Here is a 22,456-nt window from a genome sequence, read left to right as displayed (position 1 = left end):
GAGTGCGACGAACAAAACTTGCTTGAAGCTTCACCAGAATTCTCGTTAAGTGTACGTTGAGGTCTAAGTTGAGTTGAAATGAGGGGTCGATGAAACGTCACTGCCCTGCCAGTCTGGCTTCTTGCAAGTGCATCGCAAACAAGGTTGCCTCGAAGGGAGCTGAGGGTGCTTCTCTGCGAGGCATGTTATGTGTTGCTGTTGGCAGAGTGGCGTTGATTCTTTTTTTAAGGCCCACAGACACACCAAATACTGAAAAGACACTGAAGTGAATTTGTCAAACTTCTGTTCATGTCTGTGTTCCATGTACTGGCTCAAGGGATTGTACTTTTTATCGCTTACTAGGACTCTAAAACAGTATTTAGTTTAACAAGTTGGAAAGATAAAAAAAAAAACCAAGCACTGTCTGCGGCAGCCGCAACAACTTACTCAGTGACGTAAATATATGCGCACCGTCCCTACAATGTGATTGGATGTCCAAGTTTTAACTGTTAATGCAATGCACTTGCAGTTGTGCCAATGTTTTCTTTTTTCTTTAGTTATTTTTGCAAAAGGCATATGTGCCTGTAGTTCTTGTGGTTTCTTCATAGAGTTTTCCACATCAAATTCAGCTTTGGCTTCCTGCAACAACATGCTTGGCATCCTACGCTGTTTTTTATTGGGCATTCTCTTTATCGTGGTAATGAGCATACTGTGCTTCTGCCATGTTGCCGGCTGCAGAATGGGTCGGATAAGCCTGCCAGCACTGAGGCGAACGCAATGGCCGAACACCCTAAGCACGATCGGAGATGCTCAAACGAGACGTGTTTCTCCCGCACCTTCGGAGCTTTCCTGGCTCCTCTCTGTGCCGGAAGAGGCAGGTTCACACCATACCAACAGTTGGCTGGTACGATGTACCGCTGGCTCGCGTGATGTAACCATCGTGCCAGCCTGCGGTATACTGGTAGCTACAAAAACTCCCTGGCATGTCAGTGTCTGCCTGCACGCCCCCAATAATAACAATAGTGACATGCACTATTGTTTTTGACTTACCAGATCACGAAGACACAAAACTGGACTTGACAACTATGTAAAAAGCTTCCTTTGTATGAAGAGAGATCTGAAAGTTTAAACTGTAACCGTTTGGTGTAACATGCATTAAATCATGAGGGCCCTTCAGTCATGGCGACTGCTTCGCTGTTTGTTTTGTCTAAACGAAAACTGACACGAGTAAACGAGGCTGCAAATAATTATTTATGGTGTCATTCACCATTTAATGTGCCAGTCTATGATTCGTAGCGGTGAAAAAGAAACACTATGTATTGGAGGAGTTACCAGCGCGCGTAGACAAGGGCACTCAAGGAAGAAAAAACTGGATGAGCACTTTGTCCAGTCTTCTCTTTCTTGTGTGTCCTCATCTACGTGTGCTTAGTATCCCCTTCAAGATGCCCCTCCAACTAGCCCACCAAGCTATCCTCGTGAGCCATGCATTGGGTTGCAGCATTCCGAGCTGCTAAGCTGAACATTTGTTTAATGATGGTTGTGCAGTAAGCATCCCTAACCCTCTGCAAATAGTTTATCACCTGTGACTGCGATCCTTAAGGCAGGAAAAGCGATTACAAATTTGTGGTCATGCAGCAGACCGGTAGTTCGCCCTGTGCGAAAAGTGCTTCTTGTACCCTGGTTCAACACTGTACAGTAAAGGCTTTGGTCTATTTTAATTTCCTTTTACTGATATGAACGTTCGTAACTCTTAGCCTCTCCTTAACTGACCTCTGATTTCCCACAAGCGTACCAGCCACACAGGCATATGCTGCTTACAACTCCAGCGAAGTGAAGTGAGTGAAGCATTGTAGTGCCTGCATTCGAATCGCATATGGGCTGTTGAAAAACTATTCCCGTGACATGGCTCTGCTGAGAACACCCCTTTAATCTTCTTTACTCGCTCATGATGATGATCTGCCCGTTGGCAATCGATCTTCTTCCTTTTCACAACATCCTCCCGCCCCCGACAGTGACGCATCTACGAATAAAAAAGACTTGAGGAGAAACAACATGCCAGAAAAAGACAATTCTAGTCCGTTCAGTAGCCTGATTCGAATCCTTCTAGCCGTTCGGTAACCATTCGTCGGCAGCTTAATTTTCCATCGGTGCTTTGACGTCTGATGTTGCTTCCTAATGACGGTCTTCGTTAGGATCGGCGATGAAGGTACCGAAGCACTCTGTTGTGTTGCAGGGAAGAAAGTTCGGGCTGTCTCGCTTCGTCTCTCACATCGTCTTGGTCGGAATCGCACTTGTCTCGACCGAACCTCCCGTGTCTGAACACGCCTTGTAAACGTGGATGGAGGAACTAGTTTCCCTGCGCCTGACGGAATTGGGCCGTAGCTTAGTCGAAGGTCCACAAACTCTGCGTCTCGTCTTTAGTTGGGCTTGTCCCGAAGTCTTCGTCTCTTGCGCCGGTCCATGTCGGTGTTCATGGCATCACTGTTCGTGATCCGATGCGTCGAAACAACGGGCTTTTGATGATCGTGCACGTACTCAGTAGGTTCTGCTAAGAGTTCTTCACTCTTAGCGCAGTCTATCCGTGACCACGGCGTAGCATGCGTGGAAGCGCTCAACGTCGAAACAACGGGCTTTTGATGATCGTGCACGTACTCAGTAGGTTCTGCTAAGAGTTCTTCACTCTTAGCGCAGTCTATCCGTGACCACGGCGTAGCATGCGTGGAAGCGCTCAAGTCGCCTGCTGGCAGGGGGATGGTTTCCGTTCTTGTCGTATTCGTTATGAGTAATAGGTCTGCGCACTCGGATACCTTATCACGGGCAGCTGTAGAGGGAATCAACGATCTCCATGATGGTTGGACGGGTGCGACTTGACTGGTTGCCGAAGGTCTCGGTGGAGGACTGTTCTTCGCGACATGCTGCGTGGTTACCTCTTTCGGGATCAAACTCATCTTGGATATCTTGTCACTAAGCAGCCACTTCGCGTGGAAAATCATATACAAGTATTTGTCAGATTCTTCGTTATCCTTTGCGTAGTCTTCGATATCTAGGAGATCCCGTACCTGTCTGTCAAGATTATTTATGTCGTCCAGCAGCACTTCAGTAAGAGATTCGAGGAGGATTTTAAGCGTACTTATTCTCGGTGTTGGGGATTCCACAAGGTTGTCTGTTGTTCTGACGAGTTTGGTTATCTTCGCACGGAGAGTGTCCCTCGGCTCTTTCAGTTCACGCACGGCCTCTCTGTGCTCAATAGGCTGAAGGTCCACAGGGAGGGTCTTCTGTATACGGTGCTGCTGCTGGGCACTACCGGGTTCCCAGTGGTCGGTGCGGTGCGTCGAGCAGCCAGCCATGGGGGGCGCCGTTCGAGGGCAAAGCCCACAGGATCAGGACATCAAACGGTTTCCCGGGCCTCGCGTGCCTCGAAGTCAGTGTGCGCCGTCATCTGGTGTCCACCAGGCCGTTCCTCCCGGGTTTCACGGCACCAAAAATATTGAGGAACTGGACTCGCGCCATGGCTCTGCTGAGAACACCCCTTTAATCTTCCCTTCTTTACTCGCTCATGATGATGATCTGCCCGTTGGCAATCGATCTTCTTCCTTTTCACAACATGGGCTACGGGGGGGGGTTATTTAGACTTCATGGACTTTACTGTGCTTAATACACTCTACAAACTAGCAAAAATGAAGCCGCACTCTCCAGGGCACAAATCTTGTCGAGGCTCAATTCTCACTTCCTGATCAACTTCTGATGACCTGTCAACATTTTGGCGAGTCGCGTTGTCACCAGAATTGTGCAGAAGGATGCGGAAAGGTGAACAGCACATTGGAATGGATTTTTCTACTATAAATTTTCGTCGAAGCACCCAGAATGGTTGAAACAGTGCCTGCGGACTACAGGCTTTTTCCTGGAAAAGTAATCTCACAATATTTCCTAATCACTGCAGTGTGTTTTTAGGAAAAGAGCGCGGCAGAGGTACAGGGAGGAGTTGAGTGGTGACGTGGAGGGAGGAAAGTGGGATTGGAGTGAGAGGAGAACGAGATTATGGAGGAGGAAAGGGAAGTGTGGTGGGAGAGGAAAGGAGAGAGAAAATGTGGAGAGCAGAGGATGAAAAGGACTGGCGAGGAAATTGTGGTCGTAGGGGAGAGAAGATGGAGGGAAAGGGAGGGGGATGAGAGCAGGGACTGGGGTAGAGGCGGTTGGGATCTGGTGGAGGCGAAAAGCGAAAACACCCGTGTGTAGGAGATTTCGGCGCACTTTAAAGCTCCCCAGGTGGTCAAAATTAATCCGGAGCCCTCCACTATGGCGCGCCTCATTGCCTGCGTTGTGTCAGCGTGTTAAACCCAACAATGAATCAATCGGAGGAGGTTGGGATATGGGGGAAAAAAGGGGGTGAACAATATGAGAGGGAAAATGGAGGAGAGGGGAAGTGGAGGGGATGGAGAGGAAAGCTACATGAAGGGGGAAGGAGAATGGGTATTGGAGGAGGAGAAGGAAGAAGAGCAGGAGGGTAGCGTTGGGGGTGTGGCAAGAGAGGGTGAAGGGTGTGGTGGAAATGGCGGGACTGGAGGAGGACGGAGGTGTGGGGTGGGATGCAGGGAGAGGGGACGATGCATGAGGTGGCAAAAATGTTGTCGTCTCTTGACACCATTTGCAGCAGAGCAAGCAGATGTGCGGGCAGATATTTTTATACCTCGGGTGCGTGGTGACAGCAGCATGATCCCATGCTGTGTTGGTTGAGCAGTGGCAAGGGACAATTAATGTGAGGAGAGCAGGCCATAAAAAAAAAATTACTGGCAGTGGTCCTCATCAGTCTGAATGGACTCATAAATGTAAACAGTGGAGTTCCACATAATAAATTGGTTTTGAATGAAATGAACAGTGTGGAGGCTGGCAAGGCTGCAAGGCTGCAAGGCTGGCAGGCAAGGTGGACTGGTTGTGCATGTAGGTAAAAATGCTCAGTGGTCTTCTTTCAGTTCAGGAAAGCAGCACAGTTGCTGTTGCTACCAAACATTAAAAGGCAGGATCATTATTGGATTGACACTTTCCTGCGCACGGGTAAAGCGGGGTTTTTGGGTAGTCTAGCTATTAATTTCTTTCTGGTCGCAAAAAATATGTAACATGAGTGAATGGTATCAAAATGTAGATCAAATGTACGTTAAATGTATCAAACTTTTCTTTGCTGCGGTAATTGTTTCAAACAAGAATATTTATGTGGGAAAAAAAAGCTATTCAGGAACATTTTGTGACAAAAAAAGCAAAACGTCGGTGTTGCTCCACATAGAACAAATACACAAAAAATTGGGGGTATGCATTTCGTGCACATACTAGTGCTGCAAAAGTCCTGCAATATATGAATGCATAACTGTAAAATTTCTTGACTTACAAAAAAATAAAGTTAGCGCTAGTGGGTTTCATGCCTCTGGGCAAAGCAGTTCCTCAAACTTGTGAAACATTAGTACGTTACCAATGCATCGCAGAAAACCTTGGTTTTATGCTCCACCCTTTTTTGTCTGTTGCACAATTTATAGTTTAGATACTTGTGCATTTTCTGGGCCTTTTGTTGAATGGGGGTTTCAGGTTCCCGGATGGTTTTGTGCACTTTCGCTTTGCATACTAAAATCTGGTGAATAAAAGTTGTCCTCGGAGTCGGTGCTACTAATGTCACCCCAAAATTCGCATGTAGGCGCGTCCAAAACGCTAGAAATGCAGCGTTTCCACAGTGTGGTCGCATGTGCTGTCGGCGCCATCATCGTATCCTTAGAATGTCCATCACATGACTACAGCAGCGCTGCGCAAAAAAAAAAAAAAAAGAAGAAGAAAGAAAGCAAAGAGAATGCAAGTGTGTGTACTACTTTGTAGATGGCGCCAGCTGTCAGAGAGCGCCAAAGTCAAATGGGAAAACATCAAAATTTGAACTTGAAAGCATCGTTAAACTAACTATCGATTTGAATAGGCATGGGCAGGATAGTGTTAAAAAAAATCAAACGGAAGGAGAAATATTGTGAAGGACACAAGGCAAGTACTCACTTCAACAGGTTTTTTGTTGTTCTGCTGCTTTTTTTTCCCCCCATCTTATTAAAAACAGGCAAGCCCGTGAAAACATTTTGCTTTAGGAAGGTGTGAGAGTGTGTTGGTATTGTACATTGCGCATATTCTGGCATTAAGTGGGGGACAAAGGTGCTTGTGTGTTTGTGTTGTTCCTGTCGTCCTAACGTGTTGGATTCTCTTCTTTCATAGCAGGAGAAGAAACCGGTGGGGGTTAAGTCAGAGGCCAAGGCGGTCGTAGCAAAACCAGGTGAGTTTCGGGACTTGCAGGTCCTTCTGTGTGCGGTGTGACCGACTCCTCTCCCTGAGAGACTAGATCTGGGGCAGTATTCTCGAGTTTTGTCCCTTTTGCGTCCCTTTCAAAAGTGTGCCTTTTGGCGGGCCCTGATTGGCTAAAAGCAAACAACCGGAAGTGACGTAACGCAAACGCTACAAACCTACTGCCAACGCCCACTGCTTAACCGGAAGTACGTCACGATGAAAGGGACTCAAAAGGGACGTTTTCAAAAGGGACAGTTACGAGAATACCACCCCTGGTGCGTCAAATGAGCCGCAGGCATATTCTAAAACCTTGAGGGGGACTCCTCACCCCATCATTATATGGGGCTTCCTTATCCAAGAACCACGGGTCTAAAAACAATCCTCACCAATACGGAAATTTTTACAGATTCGTGAAAATGTTTTTAACAGACTAGTTTGCTTGCTTTATAAATATATCACTCACGTATGTAGCTTGCTTGCTGGGTGGTGAGCGCCATCTAGTTCACCCTAGCTAAACTAAAATGTCTTTCTTGTTTATGTATTTGCGTACAGAAGTGATATATTTCAACCACGTATGCGCAGATCAACATGTAGGTTTTGATCATGAAGTCATTAGCTGCACAACCTTGAAATTTGTGTGCGCGTTACGATCAGGCCCAACACCGAAATCGGCTTCAAAGCGGCCACCATCATTTTCATGCACAAAACACCTCCAAAAATAGAATGCAATAAAATGAAGACAATTTTTTTTCTGAATTTTTTAAAGTAAACTTTCCTGCATGTTGTAAATTTTGGGCCCGTTAGAATCGTGCAAATATGGTATATGATAAATGGCAAATACAGGTAACAGACTGGCACTTTACAACTGGAGTACCTGTCTTCAGCTATCCCAGGCGTTTTGCGTTGAGTCAGTTGGAAAATCGTAGGCATGTAAAACGGAAATCCTGGATCCGGCAGTTGTCTACCACCAATAAAAGGAGCACTGCACATTCCTATCCTCTTCACTGGCTACCATTCAGTCTCATCGGCACTATGTTAAAAATAATTACGGACATACGTCTCCCGCTCACGGACATACAATGAAATGTAAACAAGCACTTCCTTCACGCGACGCGCACCGTGTATCCATTGTGTTTGGTGGTCGTGAAGGCATGAACATGCTAAAAATCTACAGAAATTTGTTTCTAGAGGAAAATTAAAATAAGTTTTGCACAGTTCACAACATCAAACTATTTGCGCACACCATGAATTGACTGTCTCAGTGCAACTACACAAGTGTTTTCTGCTTGCCTGCCCGCTGTGTAGTTTGGCGCACCGGTCCTCTCGCATAGTCCTCATAACCCACCCCTGCATATAACCTCCGCATTCGTGACACAATTGACCACAAAACGCAACCTTTCAGTCTTCATAGTATCTGGGTGCCAAGCAATTCTGTCGTGTTTACTCAGATGACGAGTGTATCTACTACACCAAAGGTCATCCCAACCTATTCTTTCTCTGCCCACGCGGGAAAGGTTTCGTACTGAAAATCGGGAAACTGTGCGGCCCAGAGCCGTATTGCTGTAGTACGAGGCACACCTGCCGGGTTGACTGCTTGTACATACGAGCTGCTAGATTGTAAGAGGCTCGTTTGTCTCGGGGGGACCCCTCAGGCCGTCACATCTGCCTGGTGGCATCTGGCCGTAAACGACAGGCATGCACAGGATAAGGGCATGTGAACAGCAGAGGCTCACTTCCTCTTTGCTTGTGAACGGCAAGCTGGTTAGAACAGAGCAGGAGAGCGAGTGCATTGAGGACTGTGACACTGCATGCATCGGTGCACACTGCGCATTTCGCTGAAGCCACACTCTGGAAAAAAGATGCGTGTATTATTCGGGCCTAGCTTTACTGAGATGTATCAGTTCGTAGTGCGGGCGTGTTACACTTCATAAGCGTCTTACACTTCACGGAAGACAGCATTTGGTTTCGCTAATTTTTTTTTAGTACCCACTCACTGGGTATTGCACAATGCGGGCTGCAGCGCTCATATGGAGGCGGTGGACGTCTTGGAAGAACCCGGCACATTGCTTACACCAGGCCTGTTACTATCTTATGGCCCTTCAACACTTTCCACTCAGCGCAACAGTCTTGAACCCTCGGAGGGCACGTCAGCAGAAGCCTCTGTGCGAGAGAACTCTGTTTAGAGCTGGCTGCGGGGGAATAATGGCGTTAACGCCGATACAATGTTATGAAAATTGCATTTGAAAAATGGCTTTTGGGCGGTGTTTAATTCTGCCTGCTAGCCAAGACATAGTTTTGAGCCATGCATTGAGCGAAATTCAGTGGTTACCAACTCATATGGGGTTGAATTTTATGCTTTGAATTACATTATAAATATCCGAGTGCAACTTGCATAGAAATCGAACATTGCCAAGCAAATACTGAATTTCATTCGTCATACTCGATAACACTTGTCCGTGTTCATTAGCGTGAGGCTAGACTGTAGTGCCATTCAATGTGAAGATGATCGAATATTGTGTTCTTCGTTTCGATATTTCGAAGTTCCCAACGTCTGCATATTCCTAAGAGCCAATCCTACCCTGACTGGTTTGACTCTTTGAATCCGGTGCCATAGGCAATCGGAAGCCGGCTTCCGATGATTTCAAATCTCCCGCAAAATCTAAAACCCGCGCTCCACTCAACTATCGCCATCTGGTGTGTTCATTGGCAACTTCTCTTTCAGTTTTCGTTTCGTTTGTTTATGTGTCGCGTATGGTGGCGGTGTAGCAAGAGAAATTTGAACCGAAGGTAGAGGGGTTAGGAGGAAAATGGCGTCGGGTTCGCGTCGCGCTCTGCACAGTCGGACTGCTGTAGCAAGCACTTCGGCAGCTCCCGCTGTCGATTTTTCTGATTCCAGCAGCAGTGATAAGTCGAGCAACGATGTTGGATATTCAGATTTCAGTTTGGACGACGAAGCTCCGGTTCAGGTGCCTCGCACTTCAACGAGCGCTGGCAGGTAATTTCGTTGTGACTCCGCGCTGTATTTATCAACAAAACATGCTTCTTATCTGACGACTGCAGTTTTACTTTTGTGTTTAGGGTCTCGACAACGTACGGCCAGGATATTTTGCCAAATGCACCACGCCGTATCGCGCTATCACCTTCAAGATAACCTGGCGCTCGTGTCAGATTAGCGCTGCAGGGCGATGTACGACGCTTCTCGAGAGCGCTGGATTTTTTTTCTTGTTTTTTACCACCGAACTGATAAGGATTTTGTGCGAGAACACAAAAGAGTATGCTTGGATGCACATTTTACAGAGGCTCACTCACCCTTCAGTGCCTTCGCGGCGTGGCACAGCCGTCAGCTCCACTAGGTTGACGGGCCCTCAAAAATCCAAAACTTGGTGTACACTGTTGATTTATATATTGAATGATAGCCAAGGAACGCAGGAACAATTTGCATATCTTAAAATTCCTGAAATAACTTTTAGTCTCGGTAAAATTGCCGATTTGTGTTTTTCGTATACTTTTCTTGGGGGCATTTTTCTGATTACTTGACGAATAAACTGTAAGTAATCGTACCTTTAACAAAACTGCTGCTTTGTGTTTGGAAGAGCAATCTATGAGCTACAATTTCATGCATAGCAAGGCTAAGTGTGTCCAGTAGCTCGAGAGAAAAAAAACGCCTTCTGGAAGCACTCAAATTCGGCTGTTTTTCCGCCGTAACAAAAGCGTTAAAAAGGAACTGGCAACATCATTCGGTCAACGTGACTCGAGCAGGTCATGAGGAAAGGCCACAGCTTCAACAGAAAAGCCAGAGGAAGCTACAGAGACGGGAATTGAATGCATTGGTAGGACGCATTAGTGCGCAGAGTCTAGCAGCGCTCCAAATTCTCCTCCTCAGTGCCCCCAAGAATCGTCTAATTTCTATTGAATTGGGCCTAGAGAATGTAGTTTTCAGCAAGCCTGTCGTGCGTTACACGTGTTGTTCCGGATGGTTGCTTGCCAGGAGCCGGCAGCCAGCAGCAGCAGCAGCAGCCTGGAACTGCCACGCCGACGGGACTGGCCAAGGGGCCCCATTATCAGTGCAACATCTGCCAGGTCAAGGCCTACACGGAGCAGCAGCTCAACATCGTAGGTTCCTGAGCTCGTTCCCGAAGCCGCTCGCTTAAAGGGGCCACGGAGAGAAAACGCGAGTCTGGTTCATCGGAAAGACGGCTTTGTCTTCTTGACAGCAGGGAGACCAATTTTGTCGCAGACTTCGAGCAAACAGAGGTACTAAAGAAAACCGAGGAAGCCGTAGCGACTGTCCAGCCACTTTACGGCAACTTTTCTATGACGTCGCAGAATCTTGTTTGATTGGACGAAAAAGCAGCGGTAAATGCAGGACACAGTAGAAGATAACGACGGGTCCAGCTGGCAATCATTAACCAACAAACATGTACCAACAATCAAACATGTACCAACTAGCCCAACTGACTGCAACTAACTGTAACTAATGATCCAACCAACTGTAATCAAACGTGCCAACTAGCCCAACTGACCGCAACTAACTGTAACTAATGATCCAACTAGCTGTAATCAAACATGTGCCAACTAGCCCAGTCCCACGCCTTAGAAGCTTGTTTGTTTGATTGGTGGCCATCAGCCTAAGCCTTCACCAAGAAACAGGACTGGGAAGTTGTAGTACAGCTTCCTGATTCGTTTGATCGTATCGTAACTTGAATGGTAACGTGCAGACCTGGAAACGAGGTTTAAGTGCTCGCCTATTACGTCACTCCTGCTCATCATGCATCAATGCACAGCAGAATTTGAAAATTTCTTATTTCGTATTTCTTGCGTTATTTCTTTTTCAGTTAAAAAAAGCATCTTTTGAGGCTGGAATCCAGCTGAGTGAGCTGCCAGAAGCTAGTGCTTTGAAATTGAACAAACTTGTATTTTGTCTTCATGGCTCCTTTAAGTCTGCCCCGTTTTTTTCCTAGTGTGTCAACGTAGGATAGTAAACGTTGCTGTGAACCGAGCAATTTAAATGTCATTTCACAGCGCTCAGTATAGTATTTCATGTAGGTTATCTGTAGGGGTCTGTAACATTTTGTCTCGGTTCCCAGACCCTGCGGTCGTGTGTTACTCGGCCGGGAGACTTATGGCCGTATTCTGAGTCTGTCCTCCACCCCGTGTGTTTCCTCAGCTCGGCAGAGGGGAGGATGTATTTAAATACGAACATCGCCTTCAAGGACCTCCTCAGCTGGAGTCCCAAGTGGAGGAGCGGCTCAGAATTCCAGGGTAGAGGTCAGGACGTATGTGGCAAAACAACGTAGGCACACCTGCCACCCTGATTTCCAGTGTGCAAAGCCTCGAACTCGAGTTTTGTTTCAACGCAGAGGTTGGCAACCTTTCGAGGTGGTGGGCCGAGTTGCATGGAGCCGAAAGGCCGGACAGCAAATCGGGGGGGGGGAATTGAGCTAATTGACAGTAATCTGGCTAAGTGTGAAGATGGGGGACAGTGCTATCTGGAAGCGATCAATTATCTGTTCTTGTCACCCGTCTAACCCAATTTGAGGTCCTGTCGGCCTTCAAATAGGGATTGACAGGGGAAGGGGTGGGGGTTCTGATGATGTGTGGGGCATGTTGCAGGTTGCCAACCCCTGTTTTAATGCGTAGCATTCTTTGCCGTGTACCCCAACAGCCAGGACTGTGTCATGCCCTGCATTTCCACAAAAGTGCACATTTGGCGGAACTAACACCTACTATAAGCGTTATAATAGCGTACATTTAGATAGCTGGTCAAACAGAATTTTGGACAAGTTGAAAAATATGAAGAATTGAAAAAAATAAAAGTTCCACAAAAATGATCTGACAAAATCAAAAATGTGCGTTTTGTAAATCTACCCCCCAAATCGAAGAATAAACAAAAAAGGTCCGCAAGAAGCTGTTTCAAATTCGAATAGAAAATGGCAGAAGAACATGCAATGCCCTGCATTTCCACAAAAATGCAGATTTCTCAACAAAAACACCAGCAATCCTTAGATAATAATTAATCCAACATAATTTTATAAACCAAAAAGTAGAAAAAATAAAATTTTCGCAAAAATTACCAGACAATCAGAAATATCCATCTATTCATCTCCCCCAATAACCAAAGAATAAACAAAAAAAAACTCCGCAAAAGAACATTGGAAATACATATGAAAAGAGTGTAAATGTGTTTCTTTGGAAAAAAATCGGTAGTTAACCAAGTAAAGGCACTTAAGGACATATATTTTACATCATTAGCGAAAAGAAACATGAGAAAGCTTGAAAAGAATAAAATAATCCAGTGTCTTTCGCTACTCATAGGGATATTTGGCTGTAAAGAGCTCACTCTCTAGACAGCGGCATAAGAATGTTATGCATTAGTAGACAATTCTCTGAATTTCTGCAGATTTTTTTTTTTTTTCATGATGACGTCACTACCGTAGTTGTAGTAGTAAATGTCGTCTGAACTTCTTCATTGTGGGCAGCCGCACCCATTGAGTCTTAATGTGGAAAGTCATTTAGGCATCTCGAGGCAAAGTGGTCTTCATTATTACGTTGTGGGAGGAAGTAAATCAAATCCCTTCACTTACCTACGTCCACATCCGAAGTTTCCGAGTTTTCTAAGCAAAGTTTGAACGAGCACTGCAGCTAAAAGAACATGGCGTGGCAGCTGAATTTTGCGAGTCATTTAAATAATATTGGATGGGTGCTTGCAAAACATTCAGGATATGGGCAAGCTTTGCCTGTGTGGTGTCACCTGTGGCAAAACCTGCCTATTTGGTGTCGCGTCAGTGTGTGGAATTTTTCTGTTTAGCTTTGCTTTCCCACCTTGCCAGAGTAAGCCTTAGTGTTACCGTTAATTGTGCTTTAAATAGAGTCACAGGGGGGGCATAAGTGCACTAGAAGACGGGGCGCTGACAGGAGAGAAGTTGTACATACACAATAGAAATAGAGGGGCCTCAGCACCCAGGTTGGGGAACGGGGGGGGGGGGGGGGGGGGACTTTTTTCTTTTTTAAATCTGAGGCCTAATAGTTACAGGGGCGTTGAAGGCAGCATGCCGTTTCGTTTGACTCAAAATGTGTTTATGGCGGAGACATAAGTACAGGGTGCTAGATCAATAGGTGGAACACTTCAAAATTTTTTTCTGGGTGAACCGCTGCTCCGTTTCCGCTCGAGCTTCACACGAAGGTCGCATTTTGTGGTCTATTTTTTACATCGAGAACAAAGATGGTACAGTTGAACCTCGTTATAAGAGACATGGATGTAAGAGACATGGGTATAAGAGACACTATTCACCCACGAGGTTGGCTGCCCTATCTTTCCCATTAAATTGACTTCTTTTATAACTGACATCGGATGTAGAAGGTTGGTTATAAGGGAGAAGTCATTCTTTAATCGATAATCTCGCTTGTAACAGACATTTTAACTTCAGATGCAGTGCCACCAGTCACTAATTGCAGTTGCTTCCATTGTGGAAACACAGGTGGACGACAGACGCCTGCAGTTGCCATTTATTATAACTTCAGCAAACACACAGTGGTTCAGTCAGCTATGAAACGATGATGAGTAGCCCTGCCAATGGAAATGCAACTTACAGAAGTGGTTGATGCTTACTGCCATCCATTGGAGCGCGACCGCACATGCGGGCTCTCCCACTCGCGTAGCTCCCAATCAAGGAGCATCGCAGATGTTGAGTCCTGCAAGCGTAGTGAGTAGCCTGAGCACATAGCGGAAGAAGCAGTGCGCTCTGGCTACTCATCAGGCTTGTGAACTCAACATCTACGATTCATCTTCCACAAACAGGGAAAGGGAAAAAAGTTTGGTTTGTAGAATCGGTTGTAAACAACAGTGTAAATACAGTCATGTAGCAAACAAAGATTCAGAACTGTTTCATAAATTCTGGGGGCCAAACATAAATTAGAATGAATCTTTTGAAACATGCTGTAGCGTTCTTTCGAGCGTATTTTAGTCATATGGTGCCCACATTGAACTAGGGTCTGATTAGCAAGTGAAAACATGGTTCCCTGCTTACAAGAGACATCTTGTATAAGAGACAGAAACTGCTCCCTGGTACGTGTCTCTTATAAAGGGGTTCAACTTACTTACCAGTTTGTTCTTAAAAATAAATAAAAACGATTTTCGCCTATGGGAAAACGGCGGCCAATTTGGAAGTGCAAGCTGCTCTTGGAATAACGGCGCCTCCTGGGATATTAAAATGAAACGCGCAATGGCGATTCACGGCAGGAAGGAGCCGAATGAAGTAGCAGACGATGAGAAAATCTCTTTTGTCGATAGTTTGGGATGGCCAGAAATTATTACATAAGAGCTCGTACGAATCAATAAAGTATTCCCATGGTTCATCGTTGCAGTCAGTCCCAGTCACATGGTTTCAGATCGTCTGTTGCCTGCTGTGCCTCCTGAGGCGTGTCACAAGCACAGACACACGCACAGAATAATAGAAGGGAAGCAAGAACTAAGCAACAACCGTGAACCAAGAATTGGAACACGGGGTAGCCTGGCACTGCAGACAGACAGTCCGAAACAGATGACTGCTGTTGACGACAATGAACCGCGGGAATACTTTACTGTGATTCGTACGAGCTCTTATGTAACTATTTCTGGCCATGATAAACAGAGTCCTTCGATGTAGGCAGTTGAGAAACTGACTCAAAAAACGGCCCGGACCTGGGCCTCCCCCCCCCCAACTTTGCGTCATGCAGTGGTGCCATTGTGACCATCACACTTACTATCCAGAAAACACTAATTATTCATACTGACCATTAACGTTCAACTTTACTTTAAAGGTTCATAATCTGTTATTTTAGTACTTTCATAAGTTATTCATTGCTTTCCAAACTCTGGTTTTTATGTTCCGATTGTTTCTGTGTCTGCGCAACTGCCTCGAGCAATTGGCACTCGTGGAAGTGCACCCCGGTAAGGTATAGCCACCTTAACTTTGGCACAACATTGGTCCGGCCTGAAGTGCTAAATTTGCAGTTGTCGCTCGGCCTAAGCACACTGTATGCCAAAACTAATCCAGTAGATGATCAAGTGGCTCTAAATAATCCTTCCAAGCTTGCGTAAAGCCATTGAAGCAAATTTCTACTAAATATTTTTTTTGCCGCCGGAAGACTGCAGATGACGCGCAGCAGACGACAATGCTCAAGCAACGACGCATCTCGCTGACCACACGGTCGCAATGTTTTTACTGCTCTTGTTTCGAATGCATATAAAAAGCTTGCACGGTTGAACACTTCTGGCTCTTTAAGCGCAAAAAATTTACTTAAGCACCCAAATACCATGTTTCGCTCAGGTTGTCGAACGGCAAAGCACATTCTATAATTTATTTTGTCACCAACAGATGGCGCCACTTTATGGAAAATCCAAAACGGGACCAATCGTGGGGTCGCTTTTTGATACATGGGGCCTATGTGGAGTTTTGCAACTCCTATATCAAGTAACTGTGATTATAAACTATCGACAAAAGAGGTTTTCTGATCGTCTGCTACATCGTTTGGCTTTTGCCTTCCGTGAATTGCCATTTCGCGTTTCATTTTACATATCCCAGGTGGCGCTGTCATTCTAAGAGCAGTTTGTACAGCTAAATTGGCCGCCATTTTCCTATAAGCGAAAATTGGTTTTATTTATTTTCAGGATGAAAAGGTAAGTACGGTCGTTTCTATAATCAAACAAAATAGACCACAACACGTGACCCGTGTGTAAAGTTGAGCACGAACGGAGCAGCAGTTTGCTCATGAAAAAATTTTGAACTGTTCGTTTTATCAGTGTAACACCCGGTATGTCAAGTTTGATGCAGAGTGATTAGAAAAGAAGGGAGGGCGCTGATGTCTCGCTGTTTCTTGCACTTGCTGAAAGATATCACTGCCCGTGTGGATTTTGGCCTTCCAAAGCAAGCACCAATGTTTGATGACTGGGGACTTTCAATTTGAAAGAGTTGCATTTAGAATGAAAAAATCGGCACTATGTTGCGCAAGGTGCTTAGTGAGCGGCTGAAGGGGAGTAAAAAATCTGCATGATGCTTAGGGTGTGGGGACAGGTCTGTGCTGCTGTTATACTAGCAGCGGTGTGCTGCTGAGATTGTGAGAAGGGAACGTGCGGGATTCAAATCCCAGCCCTTCCTCCCACTGGAACATTTCAAGTCCAGTTTGGCCCTGGCTGACCAATTCAGGCCTAATGTACTGACTACACTTGTCTGGTGTAATAGATACACTTGCATGCCCGGTTCTGAGGAATTATAATTTTTTTTCCCTGTGCGTTAGATGGAGGGAAACTGGCTGGCTGGTCACAGGCCCCAGCTTTTTGTCTTCTTGGACAGGTTGGCTGTCCAGGTTCAGTCGTGGCTGCCGATTGTGGTGGTGCATGCTGTTGAGTTCCTCTACAGAAGGGTGAATTTGTGCAGGGCAGTCATTGGTGTCGGCACTAGCCGTGTTATTCTGGTTGCATGAGAGGTTAGGGTGGACGCACGGGTTCCCTGTCTTCACTAACAGTTCCCCTTCTCTCCCTTTGCCCTAGCAGCTACTGCCATGTCCCTTCTTTCTTTCTGGTTGTTTATCGAGGCACGTGGGAATTGTGGTGGGCTGGGCTTGTGGGACACTGTGGGCGCTGAGCACCGCTGAATTCACTTTGGAGAGCTTCTTGTCTGCCGTCCTTCTGAATGGGCTCCCCTTCCTGCCTGCTGGCGGTGTGCAGCACTTCAACGGCAAGAAGCACCGGGCGAACCTGAGCCGGGTGGTGTCCACCACCAGCACCAAGCACCTGCAGCAGCAGCAGCAGCAGTACCAGGTGGGTGGGTGGCTCAGTGATGGCGACCTTGCAACTGCTGTGCTCTTGGCACCTCACTTGCACGATTACAACGCACCTTCGATTGTAACGTGCGGGTACTTCGGAAAATTTGGAAAAGAATAACTTGCCGCCGATTGTACCATGCGCATGTAAAAAAAACACGACAGCACCCGTACCTGGCAGGAAGCATTTTATTTGACACATGCAAAAGTGGAAGTTGAAGTTCTTTGTGCTTGCTAAACTTGCTTATCCAGCTCCAGCGGGCAGTAAAACGGTTGAACTTCATCATTTCAGGCATGGGATCATTGGCGCATTTGTTGCTCCTTTACGAATTCGGCCAGGGAGAGTTCAAGCTCTCGAAAAATGCTTGTGCTCGGGGCGGGTTAATCGTTTGCTAGAAGGCTCGCGTGAAAACATCGCACGCTCATGTCGGCAAGTAAAACAGCCTTGCACATGGAGGACGCTCCGTACTGTGGGTACATTTATGAAGCCGTAACGATTGAAACGAGATGCTACTCACAACCACAACAATGTGGACAACAGCTGGCTAAGTTACGCCCATCGAGGAAGCTTTTCTTTCTTCTGTGGGTGCGCCCACTTTTCCTCTTCTGATGTTGGCGCACTGTTTTGGATTAGATTGAGTTGGATTGCGGGAGGACGTAGTGCCCATGGCAATGCTGCTGGCCGCTGTGAAGTCGACTTTGCTTGTGAATGCAGTTGTACTGCACACACAAATTTGAAGCCTTCTTTTAGCAAAAATGACGCACTATATCTCCAAACTCGGCTAAGCTTGTGTGACGGATGGCAACGATCAACATTCGTCCCTACTAAGATACGCCGTGCCGAAGGGGCTGGAATGCCGCTCCCCGAAACCGCACCCACATTTCCCCCACAGCTGAGAGCGCTGATTGGCTACAGCATTTAAAGGGCTTCACAGATAGCAGTGCCTTAAGGTAATGTTCAGTGCTTCGTGCATCGTAGAGGTTGCGTCAGAGCATATAGCTGCATGTCAGAGCGCGGCAGTATGGCGGCGAGGAAGCGGTAGGTTAGCAAGGAAAGAAAGAAAGGATCTTTTCTGCGTGTTTGTGCGGCCCCTGCTTCATTACGCAGGGTTTTTGTTTTTCAAAGTGTTGTTCCACCAATTATCTCCTTTTATGCTATTCTAACGATTACAGGTGGAACTTCCGCGAAATCTGCGTTATTGGGGAAATGCAGGGCGTTGTACAGTGCGCCATTTTCCATAATTTTTTATTTTTCTCATTTTTTAGTTTTTCGAAAAAAATTTTGACCAATTGATTCCATTTACGCTATTATAATGATTACAGCTGGAACTTCCACGATAACTGCATTTTTGTGGAAATGCAGGGCGTTACACGGTCTTGGCTGTTCGGTTACTCGGCCAAGAATGCTACGTGTTAATATGTCGTGCACTTATTTTTTTTTATTTTCGTTACCTCAAAGGCCCCATGGAAAAGGGGCATTACATGAGGGGTGGGTAAGGTACACACAAAAAAGAAACAGTAGTACAGTGAATAAAAGACAAAAATACAAGGCATGAGTTTCAAATCAATACACAGTTGTAAAATTTATAGATAACATAGCACCAGAGTCAATATAGCAGTTTCATATAATCTAGAACGAAGTCATGGCAAGCAGTGCTAATTTAAATAGTTCAGGGTCGCTTGTTTGTACAACATGGTCAGGCAGATTATTCCAAAGTTTTGCACAGGTTATAAAAAATGAGTTTGCGAATGTGGTGGTTCTAGGGCGAGGATATGATAGCTGAATTGAATTATTACTGCGGCAAGGAGTTTGTGGGCGGGGGGTGATGTACTTACTGGGTGAGAGGGAATGATAGTATCTATGAAATAGGGCCATTTTGGCGAGTTTACGGCGGTGACTAAGGGGAGGGAGGTTGGCGCGTTGTTTTAATTCTGTGACACTTGTGAATCAAGAGAAGTCAGAATATGTAAACCTAACGGCGCGATTTTGAATGGCTTCCAGTTGATCGATGAGATAAGTTTGGTAAGGGTCCCAGATTGCTGAAGCGTACTCTAATTTGGGGCGGACGAGCGTGGTATAAGCCTGTAATTTGAGGTGCGGGGGGGCGTGTTTTAGGGTGCGTTCTAGGTAGCCGAGGGATTTTCGCGCTAATAATGAAATGTGGGTGATATGAGTAGACCATGAAAGGTCACTGGTCAGGTGAATGCCCAGATACTTATATGTGTTGGCTGCTTGTAGGATTGAGTTATTAAGCGTATAGTTGTAAGTGAGTGCTTGGTTACGCCTGTGGAAGGAAACGACTTTGCATTTAGTTACATTGAGACACATTTTCCAATTTTTGCACCATTTTTCTACTGCTAGAAGGTCAGCTTGTAATTTTGTTTGGTCTTCAGCGCTATTGATTGCAGTGTACAACACACAATCATCTGCGAATAGGTGGATTTGGCTAACAATATTGCATGGGAGGTCATTGACATATATCAAAAAGAGGAGAGGGCCCAGTACTGTGCCTTGTGGTAGAACGGGGTGAGTGTGTGAGGATTTGTTGTTAACTAACACAAACTGTTTTCTGTTGGTAAGGAAGTCGCTAAGCCATGCTAATACGTCAGGGTCCAGATTAAGCTGTACAAGTTTGGCCATTAAGTGGTTATGCGATACCTTATCAAACGCCTTTTCAAAATCTAGGAATATGGCATCAGTTTGTGTATTGTTGTCGAGGTTGACGTGAATATCATGTATGAACGCGGCAAGTTGAGTTTCACATGATAGCCCTTTTCTAAATCCATGTTGTGCAGGGTGTAAATAATGGTTTCGTTCAAGGTGGTTGATGATGTTCGTGAATATGATATGTTCCATTATTTTCGATGGAACGCTCGTTAATGATATGGGTCGATAATTGAGTGGGGATGCTCTACTGCCGCTTTTGAAAACTGGGGTGATTTTTCCAATTTTCCAATCAATGGGGAGGTAAGCCGAGGAAAGGGATTGTGTAAATAGCAATGCCAGAATAGCACTTGTTAGTTATTTTGTGTTTTTCAATATTTTACTGGTGATGTTGTCCATACCAGCAGCTGATGAAAGTTTCATATTATTGATGATGCATATTATTCCATTCACAGCTATTGTTATGGGTGGCATGAGTTCACTTTGAGCTCTGTCCGTAGTTATTGGAAAAGAGCCGCGTTGTTGTTTGGTAAATACTGCGCAGAAAGCGTCGTTAAATAAGTTGGCGGCTTCACTATCACTGAGTTGTTCGCCAGAGCTGTCTGATAAGGCAACCTGGGGACCGACGGATGGATTTATGGTTTTCCAGAACTGTTTAGGGTTTATTTTGAGCATGTTTGGAAGCGTTGTTTGGTAAAACGCCTTTTTAGCAGTGCGAGTGGCCTGATTCACTTCTTTATCAGCACTATGATAAGCTTGCCAAGTGTCCGCTGTATTTCTTTCTTTGGCTTTCCTGAAAAGACGTTTTCTTTTGCTGATTAGCTTTTTTATAGCAGTGTTAAACCATGGCGCAGACTTTTTGTTTCTTATCGTAATTGACGGGATGAATTTCTTCGTTAATTCATTTAGTTTATCGCGAAACATTTCCCAGTTTGTTTCCACGGAACGGCTGTAGAATTCGTCTTTGTATACTGCGTAAAATTCTTCAAGTTCGGTGTTAAATGCTTCGTAGTTTCCGCGGTCATACAATTTAATTTTCTTGGGGCTGGCTTTTTGGATTTTCAACATTAAGGAAAACAAGGCTAGAATTACTTTGTGGTCGCTTAATTCTTTAAGGTAGTGAAGGGATTGAAGGCTACTGGGGTCGGACATGAGGATGAGATCTAATATGTTAGCTGTTTGTTCAGTTTCCCTCGTAGCATGGGCGATCACTTGTGTTAGTTGGTAATTCTCAATGCAATTAACATATTCCCTGCATTCCCTTGAGCTACTTTGACTGTCATTAGTCCAATTTATATTTGGATAATTGAAGTCTCCAAACAGTATAAAATCTGCACGGGGATACTTTTTGTGTAGATCGTTTAGAGTATCGTTAAGGCATCTAACGAAATCTAAATCCTGCTTTGGTGGTCGGTAACACACGCCTAAGATTATGAGACCTTGCGGGCGTTCGCATGATAGCCAGAGCATCTCTAGAGGTGTGTTAATTTCGATTTTACTGTGACGGACGCATGCTTTAATTCCTATCATTACACCGCCCCCTCGTTGCAGTACACGGTCATGTCGATAGATAAGGAAGTCTGGTAAATACGGGAAAATTTCAGAGTCATCTATAGTTGAATATAGCCAGGTTTCTGTAAGTATGACTATGTCACATTCTGATGTTTGAATTAGGTCGGCAAGGGATTCGCGTTTTTGAATGATACTACGTATGTTAGTGTAAAGGACAGAGAATGAGGTTTTGTTTGGATTACTGTGTGTGGCACGCGGTTTGGTGTCGTGGGGACGTGGTAACGGGGATGAAGATCTTGCAATATTGTGGCTTAGCTAGGGTGACGAGCACTCTTCAACCTTTTTGTGTGTGGCGTCATAGCGATAAGTTTTGGACCCGATTACAAGCTTTTTGTATTTTAATTTAAAGACTGCATCCCGTTCGCGAGCGAATCGAACAAGTTCCCTTCGAACAGAGCGGGTGGCGGTACAGAAGTCTTCTGCGATGCTGTAATCAGTGCCTTTTAGTTTGGCGGCGTTGGATAGCACAGTTTCCCGTGTCTTGAAAAATGTAAAATTAACAATTATGGGACGGGTTTTCCCGGGGACGATTTTACCCAGACGGTGTGCCCTTGCTATTTCCTTTGGGTCGATGGTTACATTAAGTTTGGTTTCGCACAGTTTGATCACGGCTTTCTCACTGTCAATCCATTTATCTGATTCCTTCTCTTCGATGCCGTAGAAAAGTAAGTTGTTGCGGCGCGACCTATCTTCCGCGTCATTGATTCTGTCATCGATATTAGTTATGGCTTCGGTGGCTTTTGTAGTAGTTGAAATTAAGTTCGCAACATCGGTTCGAATTTCTGGAATGGAAGAACATTCAGTCTCTGTTTTTGCAATTCGAGTCATTAAATCATTAAGTCTTTCTTCTGTAGAGGCTAAGCGGCTGTTGATAGCTTTTAATTCAGAAATGATTGAATCCTGGCCGGCTTCTAACTTAACTAACAGTTCCTGAATTGTAGGTTCGGTTGAACTAGGGTCATTAGGCGTGCTACGTGTGATGGGACCGGGATTTTCTTCCACGTCTCCGGAGAGCAGTAGAAGCAATCTAGCGTTATTTACACACTGGCTAAACAAGGCGGCAAGACACTGTGGGCTCGGCAGTTGCAATAAACATCGATTGCTGAATTTCTTCGCAAATAAGGGTTCGTATGTACG

At 45.4% G+C, this 22,456-nt stretch overlaps 1 protein-coding gene across 5 annotated transcripts in view; it reads left to right on the top strand.

Moving 5' to 3' along the window:
- The window catches only part of LOC144152586 (uncharacterized), an 89,770-nt gene that overhangs the window by 24,867 nt on the left and 42,447 nt on the right, over positions 1-22,456 (top strand). For 4 of the 5 annotated variants that reach the window (XM_077683892.1, XM_077683893.1, XM_077683895.1 and 1 more), the window contains exons 5-7: positions 6,214-6,271; positions 10,271-10,395; positions 16,988-17,080. In XM_077683892.1, the coding sequence (XP_077540018.1) occupies positions 6,214-6,271; positions 10,271-10,395; positions 16,988-17,080 (276 nt within the window). The remainder of the gene's footprint in view (positions 1-6,213; positions 6,272-10,270; positions 10,396-16,987; positions 17,081-22,456) is intronic. The other variant, XM_077683894.1, reaches the window with a different exon arrangement.

Source organism: Haemaphysalis longicornis, unplaced genomic scaffold (assembly GCF_048455015.1).
Source record: "Haemaphysalis longicornis isolate Haplotype H1 unplaced genomic scaffold, Haemaphysalis longicornis Haplotype H1 scaffold_9, whole genome shotgun sequence".
NCBI lineage: Eukaryota > Metazoa > Arthropoda > Arachnida > Ixodida > Ixodidae > Haemaphysalis > Haemaphysalis longicornis.
Note: the sequence above shows the minus strand (reverse complement) of the source record. Positions and strands in the feature narration are given on the sequence as shown.